The sequence below is a fragment of the Cololabis saira genome, chromosome 1, assembly GCF_033807715.1.
Source record: "Cololabis saira isolate AMF1-May2022 chromosome 1, fColSai1.1, whole genome shotgun sequence".
NCBI lineage: Eukaryota > Metazoa > Chordata > Actinopteri > Beloniformes > Belonidae > Cololabis > Cololabis saira.
This window is the reverse complement of record NC_084587.1, coordinates 21,702,542-21,728,657: the sequence shown is the minus strand read 5'-3', so window position 1 is coordinate 21,728,657 and position 26,116 is coordinate 21,702,542. Positions and strand designations below refer to the sequence as shown.

General features: G+C 40.6%; 1 protein-coding gene across 1 annotated transcript; it reads left to right on the top strand.

Annotated features, from left to right (window-relative positions):
• Window positions 1-1,438: 1,438 nt before the first annotated feature.
• tbc1d9 (TBC1 domain family, member 9 (with GRAM domain)) lies at window positions 1,439-26,116 on the top strand. Its single transcript, XM_061718045.1, has 21 exons — window positions 1,439-1,911; window positions 8,818-8,928; window positions 12,108-12,226; window positions 13,082-13,310; window positions 13,426-13,687; window positions 14,120-14,327; window positions 14,512-14,718; window positions 14,855-15,019; window positions 15,200-15,350; window positions 17,097-17,311; window positions 17,408-17,525; window positions 17,604-17,889; window positions 17,988-18,117; window positions 18,641-18,739; window positions 18,949-19,017; window positions 19,352-19,592; window positions 19,698-19,763; window positions 20,932-21,018; window positions 23,699-23,767; window positions 25,074-25,177; window positions 25,260-26,116. Exons 1-21 carry the CDS (start codon window positions 1,791-1,793, stop codon window positions 26,001-26,003), a joined length of 3,801 nt encoding a protein of 1,266 aa, XP_061574029.1. The 5' UTR covers window positions 1,439-1,790; the 3' UTR covers window positions 26,004-26,116.

The window sequence follows — 26,116 nt, the reverse complement described above, 5'->3', positions numbered from 1 at the left end:
AATAAAGTCGAAATTTCGCCTTTTTTTTCAACATTTCACTTTATTCAAGAAATTTAGACTTTTTTCTCGACATTTTGACTTTTTCTCGAAATTGTACTTCAACATTAATCTCGACATTTCGACTTTTTTCTCAACATTTCGACTTTATTCACGCAATTTTGACTTTTTTCTCAACATTTCGACTTTTTTCTCAACATTTCGACTTTATTCACGAAATTTTGAGTTTTTTCTCGACATTTCGACTTTTTTCTCGACATTTCGACTTTTTTCTCGAAGTGCATAATGAAAAAAAATTCATTCATTATCTATACCCGCTTAATCCCTTGCGGGGTCACGGGGGTCTGCTGGAGCCTATCCCAGCTCATTTTAGGTGAGAGGCAGGGGTTACACCCTGGACAGGTCACCAGTCCATCACAGGGCCACATATAAACACACAAACCATGCTCACAACCACACTCACACTCACAACTACGGGCAATTTAGAATCACCAATTAACCTAGCGTGCATGTTTTTGGACTGTGGGAGGAAGCCGGAGTACCCGGAGAGAACCCACTATCCTCCTCTAAAATATTATTTTAATTTTTCTCCTGCCTGGCCCTACTCTTCCGTACTTCCGTATTAATACCAAGTTGGTAAAAACCTAAAGCATATATATGCATTTTAATATATAACATATCTAATGTTCCTTTGATTTTAAAAAGTCTGCTACCTCCCCGCCGTGCGCGGTGACGTCGCTGGAGCTGCGGGGGAGGAGGAGGAGCAGACCGCGCTGCTCGCTTTATTATCGGCTTCTCCGACTCTGCGTCTCCTGTATATTTCAAAACAAAGACAGACATCGCTTGTGGACCGTGTTTTCAGTTCGCCCACCACCGATTTGCGTCGAAAAAGTCGAAATGTTGAGAAAAAAGTCAAATTTTCGTAAATAAAGTCGAAATGTTGGGAAAAAAGTCGAAATATCGAGAATAATGTTGAAGTACAATTTCAGGAATAAATTCGAAATTTCGTGAATAAAGTCAAAATTTTTCCTTTTTTTTCAACATTTCACTTTATTCAAGAAATTTAGACTTTTTTCTCGAAATTGTACTTCAACATTAATCTCGAAATTTCGATTTTTTTCTCAACATTTTGACTTTTTTCTCGACATTTCGACTTTTTTCCTCAACATTTCGACTTTTTCTCAACATTTCGACTTTATTCACGAAATTTTGAAAAAAATTTGAATTTTGAAAGTGCATAATGAGAAAAAAAATATTCCTCCTCTAAAATATTATTTTTATTTTTCTCCTGCCTGGCCCTACTTTTCCGTATTAATACAAAGTAAAAACCTAAAGCATATATATGCATTTTAATATAATAACATATATAATGTTCCTTTTCCATATATCCTTTTCCTTTGATTTTAAAAAGTCTGCTGTTTACCTCCCCGCCGTGCGCGGTGACGTCGCTGGAGCTGCGGGGGAGGAGGAGGAGCAGACCGCGCTGCTCGCTTTATTATCGGCTTCTCCGACTCTGCGTCTCCTGTATATTTCAAAACAAAGACAGACATCGCTTCTGGACCGTGTTTTCAGTTCGCCCACCACCGACTTCCATCGACGTGTGCGTCGCCCAGCGGCTCGGGACGGGGTCGCACCTGCAGCGGAGCTTAATGGACAACAAAGGCTGGGACCAGCCGAGCCGCAGCGAGCCGAGGAACTCGCTGGTTTAATTATAGCAGGACTCGGTCCCGGAGGGATCAGCGTGGCGGCCGCCGTCACTCAGCAGTCCTGAACACTAGAGAAACGACACAATCATGTGGGTCAGTCCCGAAGACGTGCTGCTGGCGGGGGCCTTGTGGATCACCGAGAGAGCAAACCCCTACTTCATCCTGCAGAGACGGAAAGGCCACGGGGATGGAGGCGGAGGGCTGGCCGGTGAGTCCCGACTCCCCGCTGCAGCTCTGTAGCTGCCATGACTCGGTGAAAACGACAGCAAAACCGGGCATTTCCTTTCTTTGCTTGTGGTCACTTTTATGGGGTCAAGTTAAGCCTGAATTATGGTCCGCGTTAAATCGACGCAGAGCCTACGCCGTACTCTACGCCGTAGGGTACGGCGTAGGGATCGCGGCGACGGACACCGTACGGTGTGCGTCGCCGCTTACCCTACGGCGTATGCCCTGCGTCGGTGTAACGCGGAACCATGAATCAGCCTTTAGACGTGAACTGAACATATGGATGACAAAAAGGGTCACGTGACCGGTCAGCTGCCATCTGTAAGACATTTACACACTGATTTGTCAAACTTTTAATAAATGACCACTAATGGGATTAAGAGCAGCACCATATAATAAGAAATTTGTTCTTAATTTGCTTGCCTGGTTAAATAAAGGTTAAAAAAAATAAAAATATATTTACTGTTGGCTCATATGGGGTTGTGCTACATTATTGATTGATTGAAATCTTTATTTCGAGCATAAAAAAAAAAAACAATTACACAAAACAAAAAAGAATACAAATAAACAGTCATTAAACAAAATCAAAGGGAAATAAACTTCCATGCCCGAAAAGGAGTAGGAGGAAGTAAAAAAAACTTATTGGGTCCTACCCCTTGATTCTAGTTTAATTTTGCTTGGAAATAAAAATAAGAAAAAATAAAACAGCAAGCTTTACTTTATCAAAAAATTATACCTGTTATTACCAAAGCAATTATAAATAATATACATATACAATATATACACACATCTTATCTAAAACAATATAATAGTTATTATATTTACCATTTTTATATACGTACATTGTGCTGAATCCCCACACAATCACTACCTCATGTCTCCTCTTCCCTGTATTTGGCAAAAATCTTTTCTTTGTATTTGCTTTTGAAACTGTAGGTGGTTGGACATTGTTTCAGCTCCTTACTCGGACTGTTCCATAGCCTCACTCCATGTTCAAAATGCAAAATCTTTTGCTTATTATCAAATGATTTGCCTGCAGAGAATTACATGTCAACCACTGCAATACAAACAACTGCATCTATGGCTTCATTTGTTCAGCTGCTGATGGCTGTGGAGCCTCAACAACAGTATATCTATGTGACTATCAAGCTGAGAGCCGGTCTGTTTGCCTGTTCGTGCTGAATCATTCCCCTTCTCCCTCTCCTCACTGCTCCTCCTCTTCCTCCTCTCCCTCTGGTCCAACTCCATCCAAAATGGGCCAAGCAGCAGCAGCAGGAGGAAGAATAATAAAAGGAGGAAGACAGGCAGGTGATTGAAATGACTGGCCAAGGTTCACAGCTGAAAGACCTTGTGTCTTGCTTTCTCTCGAGTTGTGAAATTGATTTTGTTGGTTGACCTGGATTCGGCAGAGCAGCAGTTTATCACAGACGGAGTTGCTTCCACGAGTTTAACAGTTAAATTAACCTTATCTGTTACCAGACATAGGTTTTTGAATCAATAAAGGAGTCTGTGTTATTAAGTTCCATGCAGGAAGACTGTACTAGATTATAGTGTCTAGGTCCTTTTCTATAGAGCTTTAAACCTGGAAATACTATGGCTGGATTTATTTTTTCCAGTTCCTGTGTCTCTGGAGATGCAGTGTCTCCAAAGATGGTGTGGGTGATTTTTATAGGAAATCTTTTGATCTGTTTCGAGCTGAGAGGGTGGTAGTGTCTTGCAGTATCCGCTTTGGAGATTCAGCAAATATAGCACAATGTAAATTGTGGCGGATTAAAAAATGGGGGATAGGGCTGGGCGATTTTGGACAAAAATAAAATCCCGATTTTTTTTCTCTGAAAACCCGGATTTCGATTTTTTTGGTAAAACTACAAAAGACAATGGAATAAATTGTTTCAAATATTTTATCTTTATTTTTAAAGAAAAATAGCAAACAAATTTCCCTATTGGGAATGAAGTGTAATTGAAAGATACTGTAAATCCTCCTTGAGTGACATTTACAATTTTCTTGACCAAACAAAGATGACTAGACGAGCTCTGTCTTTAATGCAGCCAGCTGCAAAAAAGGAAAATCGATTTTCCGATTTTCCTTTTTTTAACATCATCTTGATTAATAAATCCGATTTAGATTTAAAATCGATAAATCGCACAGCCCTAATGGGGGAAATTACCTGACCGGGGTTTGTGATGTCACAATACTCAGCCAGCCTGAACACTCCATGACACATTTCCAGACCTAAGTGACCCACAAGACCAAAAAGGTGTGTTGTGTTCACGTTTTTCAGTTAGTTGACATTTCAGACAAACATGTTTTCTCAATAATGGAAAAATACAAAAACAAACAACTTTCAGTTTTTCTTTGCTGCATCAGATCATGGTATCACACATATTGATTTGATATAGATTTCAAATCTTCCTGGGACCCTCGCCGTCGGTCTGGTTTAAGGACTGACACTATGACAACACTAGCTTGTGATCCCTCGTTGGCTGGCTGCTGGGGTCATGAAGTTTCTTGACGATATTAGATACGACTCAAGATCATTCATAAGCCTGTGCGCACTTGCGTATTCCAGTTCAATATACAATTGTAATAGCTGAAGTTAGAGAATTTCCCCAGTCTTGCCTGAATTGAAGAGCAGGTGAAACCCGAGTCAGGGACTGGTCAGTGTTCATCAACTCAGTTTCAGTTCTCCATAAATAGTGTCTCACTTTGTGTCAGTGTCAATGCTCATTTAACTTTAACACTTGATGTGAGGAGACTAAAATCTGAGCACCACTCTGGCTGAAGAGTGGGCGGCACTAAGAAAAGGACTCTACAACCGTTGCACGATTCATCCATAATGCACTTAAAAAAAAATGTCATCATGCCCTGCTGTGTGCTACTCGGCTAAATACTCAGCTACTACTCTCTTGCTTTTCACATATGAGAATCTGGATCTCTACAGTTTTAAAACTGCTTATATCAATCTAATGCAATCTTGAGGTCCTCTTCCTCAGAACGGGAAGCAATGGCTCAGAAACGAAAAGCTGGAGAATCCAGAACAAAGTACGAGGGTTAACATTAAAGATAAAGGCTGTTCCTGCATACATCTAGAGCGTGATAATGCTAATAAGGCTTTCTTTGACATTAATGAAAAGTCTTGTCTTCTCAGTCTCTGCTGAGTTCTTGCTGTGGCACCTCAGTGTGCTATGGTGTCGGGGGATGACGTCATTGTTATGTAAAAGCAGAGCTCGCTGACTCGTCTTGTGTGCCAGTTGGCACCGAGCAGCACCCAGCGACACTGGCGTGAACTGGAAGGTGGAAAATGTGCATTTTCTGAACCACGGCTCTGAGAGAAACTGGAGCATCTAGCAGATGTTGAGGCAGTGAGGGATACATGCAACAGCCGCATGGCAAATTGCACATTATGCAGTGATGACCTGGGGGAAAAACTGTTCTGCTCATGTGTGGAGATGAAGCAGGTTTTGATATTCTGGTTCTCGGGCCTCTGAGAAACTGGATAATAGAAACTGGGCGTGCATTCGTTGGAAGTTCCTCCAGAAACTTGTCACACTGATGTTTCAAACAGACCTCCCCCTCCAATAGACATGCTCAGACTGACATTTTCACATCCACCTCTGCCAAGATGAGAACAAAACCTAATACACACCCAAAAAACTCCTAGCTTTTTCTGTGTGCACAGTAAAAGTGTTTCGTTGGAGACAACAGGGGGACATTTTTATTGACGTTCTTATTCAGCATTTCATAATTGTGTTGTTTTTAGACACAACGAAACATCTACTCATCACGCTGTAAATAAACTCAGAATCATGCTGTCGTGTTGCATAACTTAACACAAGTACTCATAGCAATAAATTGTGCAATAATTTGTGTCCGAGTGCAACAGATTTTGTTACAAGTTTGCCAATTCTCGGACAGAAACTGTCCCCATCTTATGTAAGTCTCTTCCTGCACCCTAGACTTTATGGAGAGCGGCTGCAGCTCCCTCATTTTTGGGAAGTTGGTATATAAAAAGGACAACCAAGAAGCAAGAAACAAACAAGTAAAGCAGTTGCATTTTTGTCGTGCCACGGTTCTTGTTTCCTGTCCTTCTGCTCCGTGGAAAACCACCAATGTCCCTGAGAATGTGATTAGTTTTGCTCGAACAATGAAGAGACGTGATTGAGTTCTGGTTTCTCAGTAGGGAAGCATGAAGCATCACATGATTGTGCAGCTTATTGTGTTCAGCTGCCGATTGCTCATTCTGCAGAGTTTTCCAGGCAGTCTCAGATATTCTGTGAAACATGCAGCGTTACGGCTGCGTTCTCCGGATTTTGTGCGTTGTTTTTGTTTTTAAGTAGCACCCACTCGTGAGGTGTGTCGGAACAAGCCGTCACATGTTTTGATGAGTTGACGCTGCAGAGACAGGTGACGTCTTGGGTTGCCAGGTGCTGGTGAAACACCAGAAACTCTCAACCCAAACCACATACAGGTGCAAACAAAAGCTGACGTTGCTTCTCTTGGTCTGGTGTGTCACTTAGAGCCGTGTGCCAAGCAGATGAAAAGGGGTCTCTGAAGTTTGTTGGTCTCACTTAAGGTTCCCGTGTTAAACCTCAAGCTCAAGCATCCGTGTCACACAGCACAACCAGGCCCCAGCTGTACCGCTTTTCACACATTTTCACCACAAGACCGTTTCACTCAACATTTTTTCTTTTCTTTTTTTAAAGTAATGCACATTGGCTAACACCTCAGTCTTATCACAGGTCAACATGCAAACATCAGTTATGACTCTTAATTTTTTTTTTTAGCTTCATCATTTTTGCCTTACACAAAGAGGAAGCTGTCTTTGCACTTGACACTGTTTTTTTAGGTGACTAAACCAAAGTGTGAAATGTCTGCATTCTCTTGATAATTTTGTTTACGACTCCACCAAAAAAAAACAGGGGAGTTGCTTTAAAAAAAAATTATTTTGAGCATTTAGTGTAACAAATAAGGGAGGGGAAGTAACACATTAAAGAGTATATACATCAAATAGGTTGATGAATATGTCAGTCTGCCTCTTCCTTCTCGAGTGTTTCATGTGTGACTCAGTTTTACCCCAAAGAGCCGGGGAACGAAAATAATCTGTCAAGAGTTTCAGTTTAATATGTACCTACTGAATATATTGATAATATTTCCTGCAACAGCATCTTCACAATTAAGTTGACAAAACTTGTGTCTGAAACTTTGTATAAACTATGTCATCATGGGAGCCATGGGAGGTTTTTACAAAACCTCTCTAGCTCATGAGGTGGCTTTCGCAGTGAACCCCTTTTTGTTTTTTAACTCTGACGTTTCCTTTCAAAAGTATTTATTTATTATTTATTTGCACTTCATTGTACATTGTTGCACTCAAAGTTGGAATAATTGGAAGTGTTCTGCAGTAGTGAGTTTCTACATATATAAAGCTCACTGTCCTTTTCAAATAAAGTGTAGAAACGTTAAAAAAAAACTAGTCACACCCGAACAAAGTACCTACAAACTGAAAGTGACATTGCCCTCTGAGTATATAAAATAGTTACATTCAATAATATGTCAGTATCACTTACCCATCTAAGCAAACATAGTCTCTATAGTATATAGACTGTGTGGGGTTCATTTTTGAATCGTATAGTCTATACGACTCAAAAATGAACCCCACACATGAATGAAGATATCTTCTCTCCCACTAATCCTGAGAGTTGTGTTTCACAATATACAGCCATCTTGGTCATTAGTTAAATCCATTCCTTAAAACATAGAAAATAAGACGATTTCCAGTGCTTCAGTGTTATCCTACACCCCATAATGGTAGCTAGCCAGTCGCATCCATAGTCTTATGCAGGAGTTTGTTTCATCCAAAAATAATTAAAACAAACAAAAATTTGATCTCATGCACAAACATGAACCAAACAATTTTGCATGTATTGCTACTAGTTCTTTTAAAAACTACTGGATTGTGTGTTTTGTTTTTTTTCCTCAAAGGATTCACTTCCAAAGAAAAAGAGAAGAGGCCTATGTGCTGGAACTGTCCAACTGTTTTAATCGGGACTTTCATAAAGATCTTGATTAATAAAAGATTGGATGCAGGCAGAAGCCAAGATGAAATGTTTTACAGTTTGAAGTCCGCCTGTTCTTGAAACTCCACCTCCTTGGTTTGTAAACTAAATTTGCAAATGTAAAAACCTGCCAAAAGCCACCACTGAGGCAATTGTGATGGAAATAAAATAATCTGCTTTCACATGCAAAAAAAGGGTGCTCTGACTTTTTAGGAGCATTAAATCCTCAAAAGACAAACCATGACGGATTATAAATGTCAGTCACTTCTATTTCCTTATAAATCAAATAGATACATAATGGCTATCAACTAATTTATAAAACAAATGGATTCATTAACGATTAATAAGGCCATCGGTCACAACTTATAAATACTTTATGGATGAGTCTGTTTTCGAAAATAAGTTGAGGGACAGCAAATGTAATAATCCAGCCCAGAGGTGCTTAGATGAAGATTGCTGGTTCATCATGACTGGGACGTAAACTAAAATGCATACTGTACAGAAGTTTAAGCCTCAAGACATGGTTTTAAATGTCTTGATCTTGAATCTCAAGATCTCTGGGTTTTCCACATTTGGGTGTAAACAGAAGAATGGCACTCTTTTTTTGACACGGATCTCATGTTCTTCAAAGGTTGTTGAACATTTGGGATATTTTTTTTATTTTTTACATCAAATTCATGCAGAATCTTTAGTCATGAGTTGTTGTGGAAGAGCTCCTTATCTTGAGACAAAGAAGTGTCTGTTTTTAATGTTTCTTCAGAAGATGGCTTGCAGACAAAAGTGTTGCTCTGTTATTTTTGTTAACGAAAAATGTTATTTTCTTGGTCTCTTGCAGGTTTGCTGGTCGGGACTTTGGATGTGGTTCTGGACTCGAGCGCCCGGATGGCACCTTATAGGATCCTCTACCAGACTCCTGACTCGTTAGTTTACTGGATCATTGCTCATGGTATGTGCACCTTAACCCCTCAGCCCCAAACCTATGACACCGTGCATTTGTTTAAAGCAAAACAAGCCACTAACTGGCTGAAAAACCTTGAGGGCTGAGTATATTCACTTGGATCACTTCAAGTTCTGCACATTTTAGGATGACAGTAGGTATGAGCTGTTCCTGTATGCTCCTCTCAGTAACTTTATGACTGCTTTACACAACCCCTTCAGGTTATACTCCTGGTATTCTGCAGTTCTGCTCTTTCCCATGCTAACTGCATTACATCATGCCCCAGTAGTTTTGGAGTGTGACATTATAGACACCGGTGCAGGAATCAGTGGTTTTTTCAGCTGATTACTTGATGAAATATTCTTAATAATTCATTTCATCTTTTTATTTTTTCACTATAAGGTAATTGCACGTTTTTTGCAAACTCCCATATGCTCTTTTTTAGGGGGGGATCTAAACACTCCTGACTGACTGGAAGCGCCACCTTCTTTTCTTTTTTTTTGCATTGTATGCATCACTGACAGAGCCCTTGATTAATTTAGAACTGGGAAAAGTTGGAGGTTCAAAAATGAAATCTCTGATACTCTTGTGCAGAATGCCAGTTAATTTGAGAGGCCAGGACCAGAAATCAAGACCCTTTTTTTTTTTTTTTTTGGGAAAGGTCAAGTGTTCTGGCGCTGAACCTAATCTGTCAAGAGGTTAGCAGCTTTAGTGTCGGTCTCAATCCTTTTATTCCTAATTCTGGTGGATGTAACCATAAATAAAATGGATCACATTAAGCCTTGAGGGTTTTTCTCACTGTGTTGAATAGCTTTCTATTCAAATGAGTTACAGTGCTGAAAGTCTGCATCAAACTGTTATTCTCTCACAGAGAATTTGCTTCCTGCTAAGGTTGGTTTTTAGTCCCACTCATTTTTTTTTTTCTTCCCATTACTTAATGGCATCACTAAAAACACACTTGCATTAGTCTCTCAAGCCGCTCCATCCATCCCCAAGCATTTTGTTGAATAGTCGAAATAACCTCCTGTAGACTCTTCTCTTTGACCTCTTTTGAAAATATGAGGTTAGAGATGGATGGTAGTAGAAATTCATAAGAACTTAAGAAACGATGACCATTGATATGAGACCTGGGCTACATTCACACTGCAGGCAAAAGCAACTCTGTCCTATACTCCTGGCTCGCATCCCTCATCCAGACACTCTTCCGTACAGATTCTGAAGCCATCGCTGATAATTACCTTATGAATTTGATTACTTCCATTGCACAATAAACTTAAAACGGAAATCATACACGCTCACTGCTGATGCATCAATATTTACATCCGACCTGCAGTGCGAACGTAACCTAACACGAAACTTTGTAACACTGCAGTAGTAAAACTACAGATGTTAAAAAAAAAATACTCCACCTAATACACTACTGCATTCTTTTTGAGAAGAAAGCACTTCATACATATCACAGTATAAAATAAGTATAAAATATAACCTATGATAATAATTCGAACATTTAAAGACAACAAAAAAAAAAGTAAGAGTTGCTGTCTTCAGTTTTATTCATGTAAATCTCAGATAACAATAACATGAAAATAATCATCAGTTAATTGACTGTTGCTGCCACAAGCAGTTTTGAAGCACTGAATTGCCTTTTTTATAAGGATTGGACCAGTCTTTCATATCCTAAAAGCTATTACAGGAAGCGCTGAAGCTCTTAGACCTTTTCAAATGTTTGGTACTCAGTTAGAAATTTCCCTAAAAAATCCTTAAAGAAATGGTAGAAAAAACTGAGCATTTTAGTCAGACGGTGGCTGTGATGGAAATGTCCCGTCTCTGTGAGGTCATTATTATTACAGTAAGGTCAGACTAGTATTGCGTCTGCACAGTTTGGGTTTAGCTGTCTGACAAATATGTTATTTTGAGAATTGCAGGTTATTTTGTCAAAATAGCACGAGTTCTGTTCTGTAAGACTGCTGTAATGATGACTCTCTTTGTCACTCCTGCATTGAGATTCAGGTTTTGACCCTTTTGCATGCAAAAAAATTATTAAATAATTCACTAATTTGAGCCTTATTGCCAAGTCTTTATTTAAGAATGCTATATTATTTCATTATATTCCATTGCAGTCACCTTGAGTGGTGTTTCTACACCACTACTAGAAAGAGTGTTGTTTAAACATTAAAGATGTAAATCTGTATTAGTAACCCCCCCCCCCCCAACAAACAACATTCATTTTTTGGTTTATACTGGATTATAGATTGCTATTTTTTTATAGCTCTAGCTGTCCTACTGGAATGTTTTGTTTTCCGACTAGTAACCTAAAACCTAATGGTTTACATACAGTACAGACCAAAAGTTTGGACACACCTATTCATTCAAACAAATGGGGAAGTGTGTCCAAACTTTTGGTTTGTACTGTAGATAAGGAAATAGTCTTAATTAAGGTGGAAGCAGAGCATTTAAAAAAAAGAACCTCAGTTATCTGTTAACAGTTGATATTTCAGATTTAATCATTGTTGATCACTATTGGGAAACGGGTTCAGTAAGATTTGCTTATAAAAATGTTCAACCTTTTTTTTTTTTTTTTTTTCTTCTACCAAATCTAAAAATTAAACGGTGGTTTATCTCCTGTATGTGAAGTGGAAGCCTATTTAAAAAGGCCTTGGCGTTGAAATGGACCTGGCTTTCCTCTCCCCAGTTCTTCATTACTCCTCCTAGAGACGGCGGGATCACGGAGCAGTCAGGCACAGTTAATGCAGTCAGCGTGCACTTACCGACCGCCTGTTTGCAGCAGTGTTGAGGGATAATGGTCTTCAGTGGCAGCCATTTCTGTTCTGCAGCCAGTTCAATCATGACCAAGTGTATCAGAATTGCCATTTTAGTTTTCCTGATAAAAAGTAAAACAAAGGATATTCATGTAATTGTCAGATTTTATTTTTTTGATTTCCCACTGGCGTTCTACTTCAGGGCAAGAGCTGGAGGAACAGTCTGCAGGGATTTCTCTAAAAAGCAGATCATTGCATTACAGTTTCAGGTCTGCTCTGCTTTTGGAAATCTATCAGTTTCTCTCGTACCAAATTAGCACACTAATACTATATTACTTCTTAAACAGCCCACTTTTATGCACCTGATGTGAACTCATTCCTGAGCAGTCTTGACTCTCCCTTCCTCCCCCTTTCCTCTCTCTTCCGCAGGAACGTCCCGTAAAGAGATCACGGAGCACTGGGAGTGGCTGGAACACAACCTGCTGCAGACTCTCTCCATCTTTGAGAATGAAAATGACATTACCACCTTTGTTAAAGGGAAGGTGCAGGTCAGTGCCCAGAGTTAGGGTTTTAAATGCTAGATTTCTATTTCGAATCGGGTCAAAATTACTGGCTATTTAAGATACACATGCTTGGTATTATTACGACCTGTTTATTTGTTGAAAACCAATTTACCTTTATTTGTGGAACATCATCAAATGTATTTAAGGAAGAAGTCCTTAATCAGATCTGAGCACTGCACTGACAGTTAACATATTTTAACCCTTTCTGAGCAAGTACACAGTTGCAGGTAAACTACACGTGAACAGTTTCTGTGCCAGAACTGTCTTTATAGCATGCTGCCATAATGTAATCAAATATTATGTACATGTTTTTATGAAATTGGCACATTAGGAGTGGGAAAACATTTGTTAACACCAACTTAATGTAAATGCATATTTAAATAAAGCATACATGTATTTTTACTGTGTGCACATCAATAGAGATCCTTCAAATAGTCAGATTGTGGGTATATTCAGTGATTGTTTGTGTTTAGAGTATCATTATTATGCAATGCTAACATTTCTGAGGTGGCGGTGTGTCTTTGCTGACTGGAAGAAAGTCTATTTTCAAGTATGCAGCAGCCATCACTGCAGCTTAGTACTTTTATTTTCTGCCCAGAAATGGCATGTAGAACATTATAATACTCATTTTTAAGTTAATTTTAGGTCTTTGGCAGGAAACCTAAAAGGCCCAAGTTCAAGAAAGACAAATACAAAATTTGGAAATTCAAATATGGGTTCTTACATTATGAATTTTAGTCTCTTAATCAGCTGTCAGGTGACATCAGTCGCATATGCTGCTACAGGCCTTCTTTACACAATCTTAATTTTCTTTTTTCATGTTCTTTATTTTCCCCGTAGGGCATCATAGCAGAGTACAACAAGAACCATGATGTCAAAGAGGACGATGACACAGACAAGTTCAAGGAGGCCAGCGCCAAGTTTCGTAAGCTGTTTGGGATGCCCGAAGAAGAGAAGCTGGTCAACTATTATTCCTGCAGCTACTGGAAGGGGAAGGTGCCGCGGCAGGGATGGCTGTACCTCAGCATCAACCACCTCTGCTTCTATTCCTCTCTACTGGGAAAAGAAGGTTGCACATCAACTCTTTCATATTCTGAACAATCCCATTGTTTTCAGTATCTAACCACCGTGGACGTTTGTTATGTTTTACGCACTTAACCGATATCTTTCTCTCCCACTTTCAGCTAAACTGGTGGTACGCTGGGCAGATATCACCCAACTGGAGAAGAGCGCCACCCTCCTGCTGCCCGATGTGATCAAAGTCAGCACTCGCGCCAAAGAGCACCTCTTCTCTGTCTTCCTCAACATCAATGAGACCTTCAAACTGGCGGAGCAGCTGGCCAACATCGCCATGCGCCAACTACTGGACAACAAAGGGTTTGAGCAGGACCGCTCGCTGCCCAAGCTCAAAAAGAAGTCCCCCATGAAGGTGTCGGCACTAAAGAGGTAGGAGCCGGGGCTCAGTAGTGATAAATCCTGTTTATACGTGTTTACAACTTGTGTTGGATTGAAGGTTCAAGGAAATCAGAAACAGCCTACAGTGTGTAACCATAATCCACAGTGTGTCAGATATAAACGGTTAAAGTCCAAAATAGTATTGCAGGTTTACATTTTACAGCTTAATTACGAGAACAAAATGTCACTGTGAATTTAAGCTTTCTTGAGCTCATTGGAGCCTCTCAAATGAGCCAAAGATCTTTTTAAAAGCATGGTCTTTGGTTTGACTGTGGTCTGTTTTTGTTTGCATGTGCTCTGTTATTCTTTTGTAGATGAATTAATTCATCCAAGCTAGTTCATATATTTGAATATGAACATCTATGCTTTTGCTTTTTTATGCAAAAAGGCTGCTGCCTAATATGAGAATTTTGCATGTTGCAGAGACCTGGATGCCAGAGCTAAGAGTGAGCGTTACCGGGCACTGTTCCGGCTGCCCAAAGATGAAAAACTGGATGGACACACAGACTGCACCCTGTGGACCCCCTTCAACAAGATGCACATCTTGGGGCAGATGTTTGTCTCCACCAACTACATCTGCTTCACCAGTAAAGAGGAGACCCTGTGCAGCCTCATCATCCCACTGCGTGAGGTGAGCTGTTACAAGCGAGGAAGGAAAGACGCATGGATACATTTTGATAATGCTTGATTACTTTGGACGCAGGGGGTTTTCAGTACCCCTCTGCTTTAAGAAAGAAATGAATGGTGCAAACTTCACACAACATGATACCTATCTTTCATCCCTCTGAGACTGGATGTTTCCTTATGTCCTGCAGGTGACCATCGTAGAAAAGGCAGATAGCTCCAACGTGTTGCCCAGCCCACTCTCGATCAGCACCAAGAATCGCATGACCTTCTTGTTTGCCAACTTGAAAGATCGAGACTTTCTGGTGCAAAGGATCTCCGACTTTCTGCAGCAAACCACCTCCAAGATCTACCTAGAAAGAGAACTGAATAGCAGTCTTAACAGCTCAGATGATGAAGTAAGTAAAACTTTGATTATTATCTATTTTTATCCCAGCACAGCGTCTAACTCTCTTTTTTTTTTTTTTTTTTTCTTTTTTTTTGGCGATTGTATAAAAGCACTGACATTAAAGCCCGTATCTGATGTGTGTCCAGGTTTACTCCCAGCATGGATCCCAGCACTCCAGCAGTCCACATTACAGTCTCGGCTCAGAAGGTGAGCGCACGTTCAACCTGAATGACAGCAGCGTGCCCACAGCCACGGAGGCCCTGATGACCATGTATCGCCGCCGTTCACCTGAGGAGTTTAATCCCAAACTGGTGAATTAACTAGCATTTTGCTGAATACAAAGAATGTAATGTTTTGCACCCTGTAAATATCCCGTACTACATGCGGACCTGTTCTTTAAGCCTCTTTCAGACAAATGCAGTGAATGGGGAAAATAAAAAAGCTGCATGTAATTGCTTATGTTTCTGGATTTTTTCCCCCTGTTTGTGTAGGCAAAAGAGTTCCTGAAGGAGCAGGCGTGGAAGAACCACTTTACTGAATATGGAGAGGGAGTGTGCATGTACCGCACGGAGAAGACGAAAGAGCTTGTTCTTAAGGGGATCCCTGAGGGCATGAGAGGAGAGCTGTGGCTGCTCTTCTCAGGTGAGCAACACGAACACCATTCAGTCATGCACGATACCTGAGAGACCAGGCCTGCATACTAAACATCACATGATGCATATGTCATGTGTACTGGTGTCGTGTAATCCACAGGCTTCCTGTGGTTTTAGAATAGAATAAACTTTATTGTCATTGTGCTCAGGTTACAACGAGATTGGTTGGGTTGTTCCCACCAAAGTGCAAAGGAAGCAAAAATAAGAGGAATAAATAAGTATGAAAAGCACAGTATAAAAACATAAAAGCAATACAAACAATATCTGGATAAAGTGCAACAAACTGTGACCTAGACATCACTCCCACATCATTCAACAAGATACACCTGTTCTGTTCTGTTATGTTATGTTTTGTTGTGTATTATTTAACAGTCTGATGGCCCAGGGATAGTAGGTGTTTTTGAGTCTATTTGTCCGCTGCTTCAGGACTCTGTACCTCCTGCCGGAGGGCAGCAGGTCAAAATAAGAGTACCAGTACTGGAACAATCTGGCAACATAATTAGTTTTTTTTTTTTTTAATCCGAGCTAAAGTGTGTTGGCCAAAGATATTGAAAATATGTTTTTGAGAGAAAATTTCTTATGTCCTTATTTCACCATGGAAATGGTCATATTTGTGATGCAACTTGCTTTCAAAATGATTAAAAACTTGTTTCAAATTTAATAGCTCAGTGAAGCGAGAATTTGCTGAAATATTTGCTTTCTGTACTTTTTATAAACTAAAATTTGCCCAGCCGTCGTACTGGACTCCATTTTATTACCTTTAAAATATGCCGTCGCAGGCTGGTGTGATGAATTCACATTTCAAAAGAGACTGAAACATCTGTCGACATCTAGGGTTATCAAGAACAATAAGCAAATATTAGGTAACTGCATATATTTAAAGTGGGTTGTTTTATTTATGTAAACACGGATGGCAGTTTTCTCAAAATATTCTGCCTGCCTTGTATTTGAATAAAAAAAAAAAAGTATTATCTACCCCTAAAGAATCGATTTCACCTGTATTTCTGTTACTTTAATTTTCTCTTCTTTCCTTCAAACTTTTAATGCTATACCACCAAACGTAAGCATGAATGTAACCAGATCCCCTCCAGACAGCATGAACGCGTGGCTTTAACTCTTACCAAACGTGCTGCTGAGGCGTGCGCATGCGTCAGGGGTTTTGGTGGTTTTGGCTTCCAGGTGTGGCTTCATTCTCAGCGGCGTGTACGCACGCTCACCTGAGCGCGACAGAGTCACTAACAAAACTGACCTACTTATGACTCGCTCTGCAGAGTGTGCACGAAGGATGAAAAAAGACTCTGAAAAGCTTTTGTTTATTCATTAAATTTAAAGCAAAGAATGTTTTAGATTGATGGTTTTGTATACAAGGGAAAATAAACATAACCTTGGCGATCAAAAACATAAAAAAACAACTACAGGAAATTAGAGCAAAATAATAAAATATTTGTTACATTATGATTTCAAAGACACTGCTTCACATTTAGATGTTATTACTGTTACAAAATCATGTCAAGTAGTATAATTATTAATTTTTTATATCAGTTTGTTAGTGCTTTTACCAAAACAATTTCAGGTTTAGTGGTGCATTTTGTATTTCAGCTACTTGAATTTCCCAGCTGGGGACTAATTAAGTAATAAACATTGAATATTATAAGTAATTAATAGCAGCATTTTGTTACTAATTACCTGGTTAATAAACATTGTAGATTGGTTGTTAAAAAGGTTCTTTTCACAGGGGCGATCAATGAGATGTGCACTCACCCTGGCTACTACGAGGACCTGGTGGAGAAATCGATGGGCAAATACAACCTGGCTACGGAGGAGATCGAGAGGGACCTGCATCGCTCTCTGCCGGAGCACCCAGCCTTCCAGAACGAGATGGGCATCGCCGCCCTGCGCAGGGTCCTCACTGCCTACGCTTTCAGAAATCCCAACATCGGATACTGTCAGGTGCGCACGGTCTCGTTTTTTTTTTATATCGTGACGTGAGCTGGCTGAAAGCTCGGCGGTCCTTGACAGTGTTTGTTCTCTGCCGTGACTCCACAGGCCATGAATATTGTAACATCTGTGTTGCTGCTTTATGCCAAAGAAGAGGAGGCGTTTTGGCTGCTCGTGGCGCTCTGTGAGAGGATGCTGCCCGACTATTACAACACTAGGGTCGTAGGTTAGTATTTGTGACCAATTTTCTAAGGCTTTATTGGTGGTTTCTGCCATTTTAACACAATTCCCTTTTGTTTCCCAGGAGCCCTTGTTGACCAGGGTGTTTTCGAGGAGCTCGCCCGAGAGTACGTTCCCCAGCTGTACGACTGCATGCAGGACCTCGGCGTCATCTCCACCATCTCGCTCTCCTGGTTCCTCACCCTCTTCCTGTCCGTCATGCCGTTCGAGAGTGCGGTGGTGGTTGTGGACTGTTTCTTCTATGACGGCATCAAGGTCATCTTTCAGTTGGCGCTCTCGGTGCTAAATGCCAACATCCACGAGCTGCTGGGCTGCAAGGACGATGGGGAGGCCATGACTGTGCTGGGCAGGTAAAGAAAGAGATGGAGATGTCTTTTGTGTTGTGTTGTCATCATCATGTAAAGCTACAGGGCTCCGTTTTTACTTTCTTCTTCCACGTCTATGCTAGGTACCTGGACAGTGTGAGCAATAAGGACAGCACCCTGCCTCCTATCCCCCACCTGCACTCTTTACTGACAGACAACGGAGAACCACATCCAGAGGTTGACATCTTTAAACTGGTCCGCAGCTCTTATGAGGTATTTAATTGGATAATTAGGCACTTTTGTAAACATACTGTTTGTCCACCCTCATCTTTGATCTGCAGGGATGTTGGTTTTGATATTCAATAAGCATTTCCATAAAGCGATAGACCCCCCCAGTCTCTATTTTGTCCTGTGCCGTACTGTGGGCTACATAGTCTGTTGAATCTCCCACTTCCTCTTTAGCACCAATGACTGTTAAAGGATTGCATGTTTATCTTAAGAAATATATTTGATATATATCTAGAAATGCTAAGAACTATTTAGCAGGCTAAAAGAACCAGTCCTCTGATGTCCGAGCCTACAATCACACTGAACTAATGTGATTTTATACCCTTTACAAATGCATTATGCGTACTTCCTTTCTCTGCATTCCAGCACAGAGGTAATGATTCACAGAACTGCTGAGAACAACCATGTTTGTGTTTTTTATTGTTTTTATTGTTGCCGCTGTGATACCGACTGCTGCCAAATATGCGTTAGTTTGACCTATATCTGTTTTTTTTCCCCTTTTTCTTAGAAATTCGGGTCAATCCGTGCAGATGTGATTGAACAGATGCGTTTCAAACAGAGACTGAAGGTCATCCAAACTATTGAGGATACAACTAAACGCAACGTGGTAAGGACCTAATGAAGCTGATAAAACGTTTCAATCCCCCACTCCCATTGTGCTTAACTGTCGAGCAGAACGGTAAAAGGGGACGTTACCAATGTCAAATGTCTGCAGGTTCTGCAAATCAAATTGGATTTAAGATTTGAAGCAGAAGGAATGACTCTAGATAATCTGCTCTGTGTTGACGCTCGTCATTATTCACTCTTTTGTTGCAGGTCAGAAGTATTGTCACAGAGATGTCTTTCAGCATTGATGAGCTGGAGGAGCTCTATGTGCTCTTCAAGGTAAGTTGTACAAATAAAAGGAATGCAAAACAGTCAGTCTTGGCTTAAATGTTTTGTAGTACATTTCTTTGGAAAAAGCATTAATCTCTGTCCTGAAGGCTTAAGAAAACAAATAAAACTGCCTCTTTATCAATGGCACAGTGTTTTTATTATGACTTTATTATGATTGTTCAAGGGTGAAATTATGTTACAGCCACCGTCCCTGTTTGCACTTGATAAATTATGACAGCTTTTAAGACAAAGTCATCCCTGTCTTGTTATGCATACCTATTCTATAAAACCCTTACCTTTAAATGTTTTTTCATGTTATTAAATATCCCCTCTGTTTGTTCAGGCGGAGCACCTCACCAGCTGTTACTGGGGAGGCAGCAGCAATCCCACGGAGCGCCACGACCCCAGTCTGCCGTACCTGGAGCAGTACCGCATAGACATGGAGCAGTTTAAGGGCCTGTTCAGCCTGCTGTTCCCCTGGTCCAACGAAGCCCACTCCGACCCCTTGGCCGTCCGCTTCTTCCGTCTACTTGATGAAAATGCGGATGGCCTTATCAACTTTCGCGAGTTCAGTAGCGGCCTGGGTAAGAAGACAATCAGCAGGAGAGTCGGGATTGAGTGGAAAAATGGATGTGGAAGATATTGTGTCCCATTTATAGGCAATTTAAAGCTTTTGGGATGTTTTCCAGGTGTTCTCTGTCACGGGGACCTCACTGAAAAGCTGAAGCTCCTCTACAAGATGCATGTTTTACCAGGTGAGTGTGTATATACACATCATTGATCTTTGAAAGTCTGCTGTTGACAACTACGGAAGAGATTTCACATCAGTGTCAGAGAAATTATTATTCCCTTCCCTCTGAGGGCTTCCCTTATTATCAATTAAAACCTGGGAAAATAAAGGAAATATGAAATATAGAAATTTTAGAAGAATGACAAAGCTTATAGAAAAAAATGCAAGTAGCAGTAAAATATAAATAAAGTGAAAAGACAAATACAACATAAAAATATACACAATGCACAGAAAAAAGATTAGTGAGTTAAACAGGTGAAGTTTAAGATTTGTCTTTGAGGCAAAGTGGCTGGGAGAGGGAGTTGGAGCGGGAGAGAGAAAGAGAGTGAAAACACTTCTGCATCCCAGTCCAGGCCTAGGAAACTCTGGGCCCCAAGAGGTATGCATAGGATGGTGGTTGGCAAAAATATCTTTCATACAGATCATAACTCAGGCTTTTAGACCTTTTTTTTTTTTTTACAGAGGTTTAAAATTCTGCTTTTAATCTCATATGGTATTTAATGTGAGCTGCTGGGGGGCCCATGTACTGAGGCTACAGCCCTCCTGCAGCAGTCGCAGGTTCCAGTCTGGGCCTGCAGCCCTTTGCTGCATGTTCTCCCCATTCTCTCCCTCTACCACCTTCCTGCCTGAATACTTTTGAATAAAGACCACTAGAGCCAGAGAAGAAGAAAAAAAAAAGACATGAGAAATGTGACCTCTCATGGCGATGCATATCAGCACTCTGATGTTCCTCGTGACTGATTTCACCCTCTGTGTGGAGTTTGGAGCCATCACACCCCTGTTGGGCATTTCCACCATGCTGATTCAACCACCCCCAGTACATTTATTTATCTAGTTGGTTAGTACTTAATAGTGTTTAAATAATGTTTTCAGTGATTAAGAAACTAAATTAACTCTTACGTTTGCAGTCGGGGAAAGCTTTTTAAGCAGCTTACAGTATGTGATGGTCTGTGGTAGTGTTGATATTAAGTAATATATCCTTACACAGTTTAGTCAAATAATTGCAAATGTATTCCCTTTTTCATCTATTAGCAGTTCATACATAGTGTAAAAGTATATTTGGGTGGTATTGTTACAGTAGTCTGTGCCAAGGTGAAGGTGTGGCCTTAAGATGTTTGTTTGTTTTTCTGCAGAGATCATTCATGAACAAGAGGAGCCCGATTCTGCCTTCGAAGCCACTCAGTACTTCTTTGAAGACATCACTCCAGAAACATCCATCGGTGAGATCAACTCCTTTACTTCAAAATTTAATTTATTTTTCTACCCATTTTCCAAATCCACGTGAAGGTGCACCAAAATCTGATAAACACAGTCAGCACACTATTTGTTTTTCACTGTTCTTAGTAAAAGCGGGACTTTTGAAACATTAATTCTAGTTTCCCAAAGAAAACAAGACCTAATGAAAGGAGCTGAGCAAGAAACCATGCATTGTGACATCAAACAAACACCCTCTAGGCTACATTTCATGGTTCACAGCCACAGAAGGCTTTTAAGGATGTATTTACTCATTTGGAAGCCTGAGGCCCTTTTCTTTTTGAACTAATTTAGTTTTGTTGTCTTTTGTTCACATGCGGTAGATGCTACTAGTCACATTGATGAGGACTGGGGGTTTTAGTCAGTGTGCATGTGACTGTTATGAGATACTAAAAATTGCGTGAGTTGATTTTAAAACGGGGTCTGCGAGGGGTATCTTATGTCAGATGTGCAGAAAACAGAGAAGCCGTTGTAAATAATCCTTGTGCAGTTTATCAGCAGTGGTATTAACCATGTGGAGTTACCATATATACATTTGACGGCACCAAACTGTAGTCATATTAGGTCCAAAACCTCTGCGAAACAGACATTTTTTTTAGCTGTTTCAGGGTTAAAACTTAGGACAGTTTAGAAACCATCTATCATTTTACTAGTATGTACTGAATTTGGTCAAATTAGCATCCACTGTGCAAACATTATCCCAAAAATTGGGTATCCACTTTAGATTTTGAAGAAGAAAAAAAGAATGTCCAAAATGTAACTCACCAGTCTGTCTCTCATACTGGGCCACACGGTCACAACACGGGTTCCTCTTTCCAAAACCGGAAGCCGGCCTCAGCACTGTTGAGTCAGACTGTTATTCATTTCTAGCCAACAGAGTACAAACTGCTGACCACTATCATCATCATTCTGGTCATCCAGACATAAATCCAAACACTATTCTAACAGGAAAAAAAGGTAAACTTGGATTACACTTTGGTTTAGATTTCACCGTGAGGATCCAAGTGAAACGGATATTTACTTTGTATTCAAAACATCAAATATTTTATTGTTTGATCCAGTTTATGTATAAATTAATGTATTCCTTAAAATGTATCAAGGGTTAGTTCATCTCTCATAATTAAGACTACTTTTCAGAAATAGCCTAAAAGAAGAGTTGAAAGTTTAGCATAGATTACTTCTAAATCAGGAGAAAGAACCACATGTCATAAATCATGACATGAAGGGCCACATTTGAACTGTATGTATATTTATTCACAATAATGTCCCTTTCTGTAACACGCCCACTACAGTGGCAGGAACCGTGGGGAGGGGCATCCGACATAAAACCTGTGCCCCTAAAGGGAAAAACTGAAACAAGTTGCTTGCTTTAGTCCTTGTGTTAAATATATTCCTGATGAATGTAGAGTCTAGCTACTGGAACCAAATATTCAAACTTTAATTACTTAAGATTTGAGGTTCTGGATCACAGTCCTGTTGTCCTACATGACTGAGCAGCTCAGCTCTCTCTCACATATCTTGGAGTTTATCTAGATAACTATTTGAGTTGGGATGTCTGTGTGCCCGTCTGCAGCAAAAAAAATACTTTTTTTATGATTTTGTTATAGCTTATTTTGTGACAAATTGACTTGAATGTTTTATTTGAGATTTGCACAAATGTTTTGTTATTTGCACAACTGTCAACCTCAGTGGAAAAGTCTGCCTGTTACTGTCTACATTGTATTAATTGCACAGTGTATTTTAATTTAATTGTTATGCAGGAAAGGGATATTTGTTTTATTTTATTCAAGAAGCATTTTTATTCTATATATGCAGGCAGTTTATTTTTATTTCATTTGTTTTATACGTTTTGATATTGTGCAGACCTCTGTTAATAAAGGTACCTGTGTGACATTTGGCACGAGGCTTTGTATTAAACTGTTTTTTTTAAGGGTTTGCCTCAGAAAAAAATGAAGCTAACAGACATGCTATGCTATAATGCTTTGGGGAAAACCCCAATTATGGCACAGAAAAAATATCGATATACTGTATATCTAGTATCGCCATTCAGCTAGAAAATATCGAGATATGACTTTTGGTCCATATCGCCCAGCCCTAATGGGATGTCAGCCTGGTTTGGGAACCTCATTGTCAGGCGGAAGACCAAACCGGCCCGTCTGGTGCATACAGCCATGAAGGTGATGGGGAAAGGGACCATCATTCCTTGCAGTTGATCTATGAACAAACAGTTGTCGGGCAGGCCCAGAGGACGGTAGCTGAGCCTTCCCACATCCTTTACTCGGAAAATGAGCTCCTGCCCTCTGGGAGACGATACAGGGTTCCCAGGTGCAAATTGAATCGCCTTAAGAACTAATTTGTGCCAACCTCCATCAGACTCCTGAACAATGTTCCATGAGGCCAAATGACGTGCGATAATTGTATTCATTGATTTCTTTTTTATATTTAGCTTTATTATGGTGAATAATGTTTCAATTAGTATATGTGTGTGTTTTTAATTGTTGCTGAAATGGTGTGTCGGATGATGTATTGTTTTGTCACTGTAGCTGCCAAGGCGTTGGTGGCTCAGCTGTCGAGTCCAAGACAAATTTCCCCAAGTGGGATAATAAAGTATATTGAAGTGACTGAAGACATCTGCTCTCTTCCCAGGCCATGACTCAAAGTGCAGAAGTGAAAAGGACGATGGTTTTGTCAGAGTTACATTCAAGACTGAGAAAGGTAAGCCACATTTATCACAAAACATCTAGAACAGTCTGGATTTAAAAATCAAAAACAACGTACTATATAGTTATTTTAGCTTGACTCAAGCATCAAACAGGCTTTATATGTAAAACTTGAAAGCAGAAAAAAGATCATTGTTGAAATAAATGTAATCAAAAACATTATCCTGAGGACCAGTGGAAGTCTGTCAGCATGTTTAGTTTGTTTTATATAATGTGTTAAACCAAGATCTCTATTCAGCTAAAAGGAGAAACAATGAAAAACTCCTAAATAACTTTATTATAGCCTTTTAAACGACATTGTGAAGTGGGGCAGCTCCTAATGAAACTTCACTGTTCTTAAAACCCACAAGCGTTGAGGTTGAGTTAAATCTGGACTTGGGGAGAGGGATAACAAGCTTCCCTCCCTCCACCACCTGCAGCTCTGCCCTTTTATCCTAAATCCCTGTCAACAAACGATCACTGGCACATGTGTGCCTGACTTCACTGTATAAACATGAAAGTATAAAGGCTGTTTGGCCATCTGCTAAGTTAGCGGTTAAATAAACCATTTCAAACACGGTTATACAAAAGTTATCAACACATACTGTCAAGAGAAATCTCCCTGTGCATTATGAACACACATTTAGACATTGGCATTGCGTGCCAGGTGTATATTATTAGAACGTCTTACTGTGGATCAGATCTTGCTCTTGCAACTCCAACATGGCTCACAAGAACATTTGTGCTGACTAAGCCACCCATTCCCAAAATACGCTTTTTGTTCTTAAAACACTTTGGTAATAAATGCAGCAAAGCAAATTACTTTAGACTCTTTGAGATGTTGTTTCTTTTTCTTTTCTTTTTTCAAAGCGTATTTTGCAGTGTAAGTGGCTGTTGCTAAGCAGCTTTTTCCTGCAGGACTTTCTAGCACTCAGTAGGAGTTCCTCCCTCAGAGGGAGTTTGCACGTGCATCTGCAGTAGCAGTACAGCTGATGGGAGCATGCTCTCTGAGGAGAAATGGGATGGACAAAGTGTCATGTTGCCGTAGGATTTATAAAAGCATGAATATGTGCAAATGACTAAGTTATTGTGGAATTTATGTCTAATTGTGCAAAGAAACTTTCTAATTTGAGTTTTTAGCTTATTAATGATAATTACGGGTGTGGATTTAGGGATGGATGATAATTACGGGTGTGGATTTAGGGATGGATGGTAGAGACATGTCCTTACTAATAATTTGGACCAAACTTGAAGGAAACATGTTCAGGCTGTACCAATACTGAGACCAAACCTTCACCCTTGATTCTATGCAAATTTTGCAGTGAAAAGACTGAACAACCCAGATTACCGCCATTACCTGAAACTGTGGAACCAGGAGACGAAACCCAAACGAGAAAACACAAAAAACCTCCCGAAGCTGAATCAGGTAAGACTTTTATCTGCTGTACGGGTTTGTGCAAGGTGCAGGAATACAGCTATGTTGACATTTTTCTGTTTCTGTCCTCCAGAGCCAATTCATCGAGCTTTGCAAGACCCTCTACAATATGTTCAGCGAGGATGTCGCAGAACAGGAGCTCTATCACGCCACAGCAACGGTCACCAGTTTGCTGCTGGAGATGGGAGAAGTGGGAAAGCTCTTCTCTTCCTTGGGCAAAAAAGATCTCAAACAGGAGGGGAAAGCGGAGTCGAGCACGTGCGAGAGAGACTTCTCGGATCTCCAAGCGTCCCAGGAGGGTCAGGATATGGGAGACGTTTTCGTCCCCGCTAGTCTGGAGAAGGAGTCCGTGCCCCCCATGCAAGACATCAAGCTGGAGGACTCGTCTCCGAAAGACACGGGCACGTCGTCCGCCATGCTCATCTCCGACGATGAAACCAAAGACGACACATCAATGTCGTCGTACTCGGTGCTCAGCGCCGGCTCCCACGAGCTGGATGAGAAGCTGCAGTGTGAGGACATTGCAGAGGACACCGTGTTGGTGCGCAGCGACGACTGCTCCAACGGCGATAGGAGCAAACAACCTCCCGCCGGCGGGCTGCAGGACCGCGGGCTGCCTCACAGCACAAGCATAGACAAAGACTGGGCCATCACGTTCGAGCAGTTCCTGGCCTCCGTCCTCACCGAGCACGCCCTGGTGCGTTATTTTGAGAAACCGGTGGAGGTGGCGGCTGTTATAACCAACGCCAAGAACGTGCGGAAAGTCGGGCGCCCGCTGCTGTCAATGAGTGACTATGAAATCTCGCTCTCTGGATAAATAGCAGGATTATCCACCAGTGGTGTTTTTGGGAAGAATGAAGGTTTATGTAAAATGTAAGTGTATGATAGTTGAAAGAATGTGACCAAACTTGCTTCTATTAATGTATTTTA

Coding starts and splice junctions, on each gene's coding strand:
- tbc1d9 (XM_061718045.1), top strand. CDS start 1,791: ATGTGGGTCAGTCCCGAAGACGTGCTGCTGGCGGGGGCCTTGTGGATC. Junction 14,328..14,511: donor TCATCATCCCACTGCGTGAG/GTGAGCTGTTAC, acceptor TATGTCCTGCAG/GTGACCATCGTAGAAAAGGC. Junction 15,351..17,096: donor GCTGTGGCTGCTCTTCTCAG/GTGAGCAACACG, acceptor TTCTTTTCACAG/GGGCGATCAATGAGATGTGC.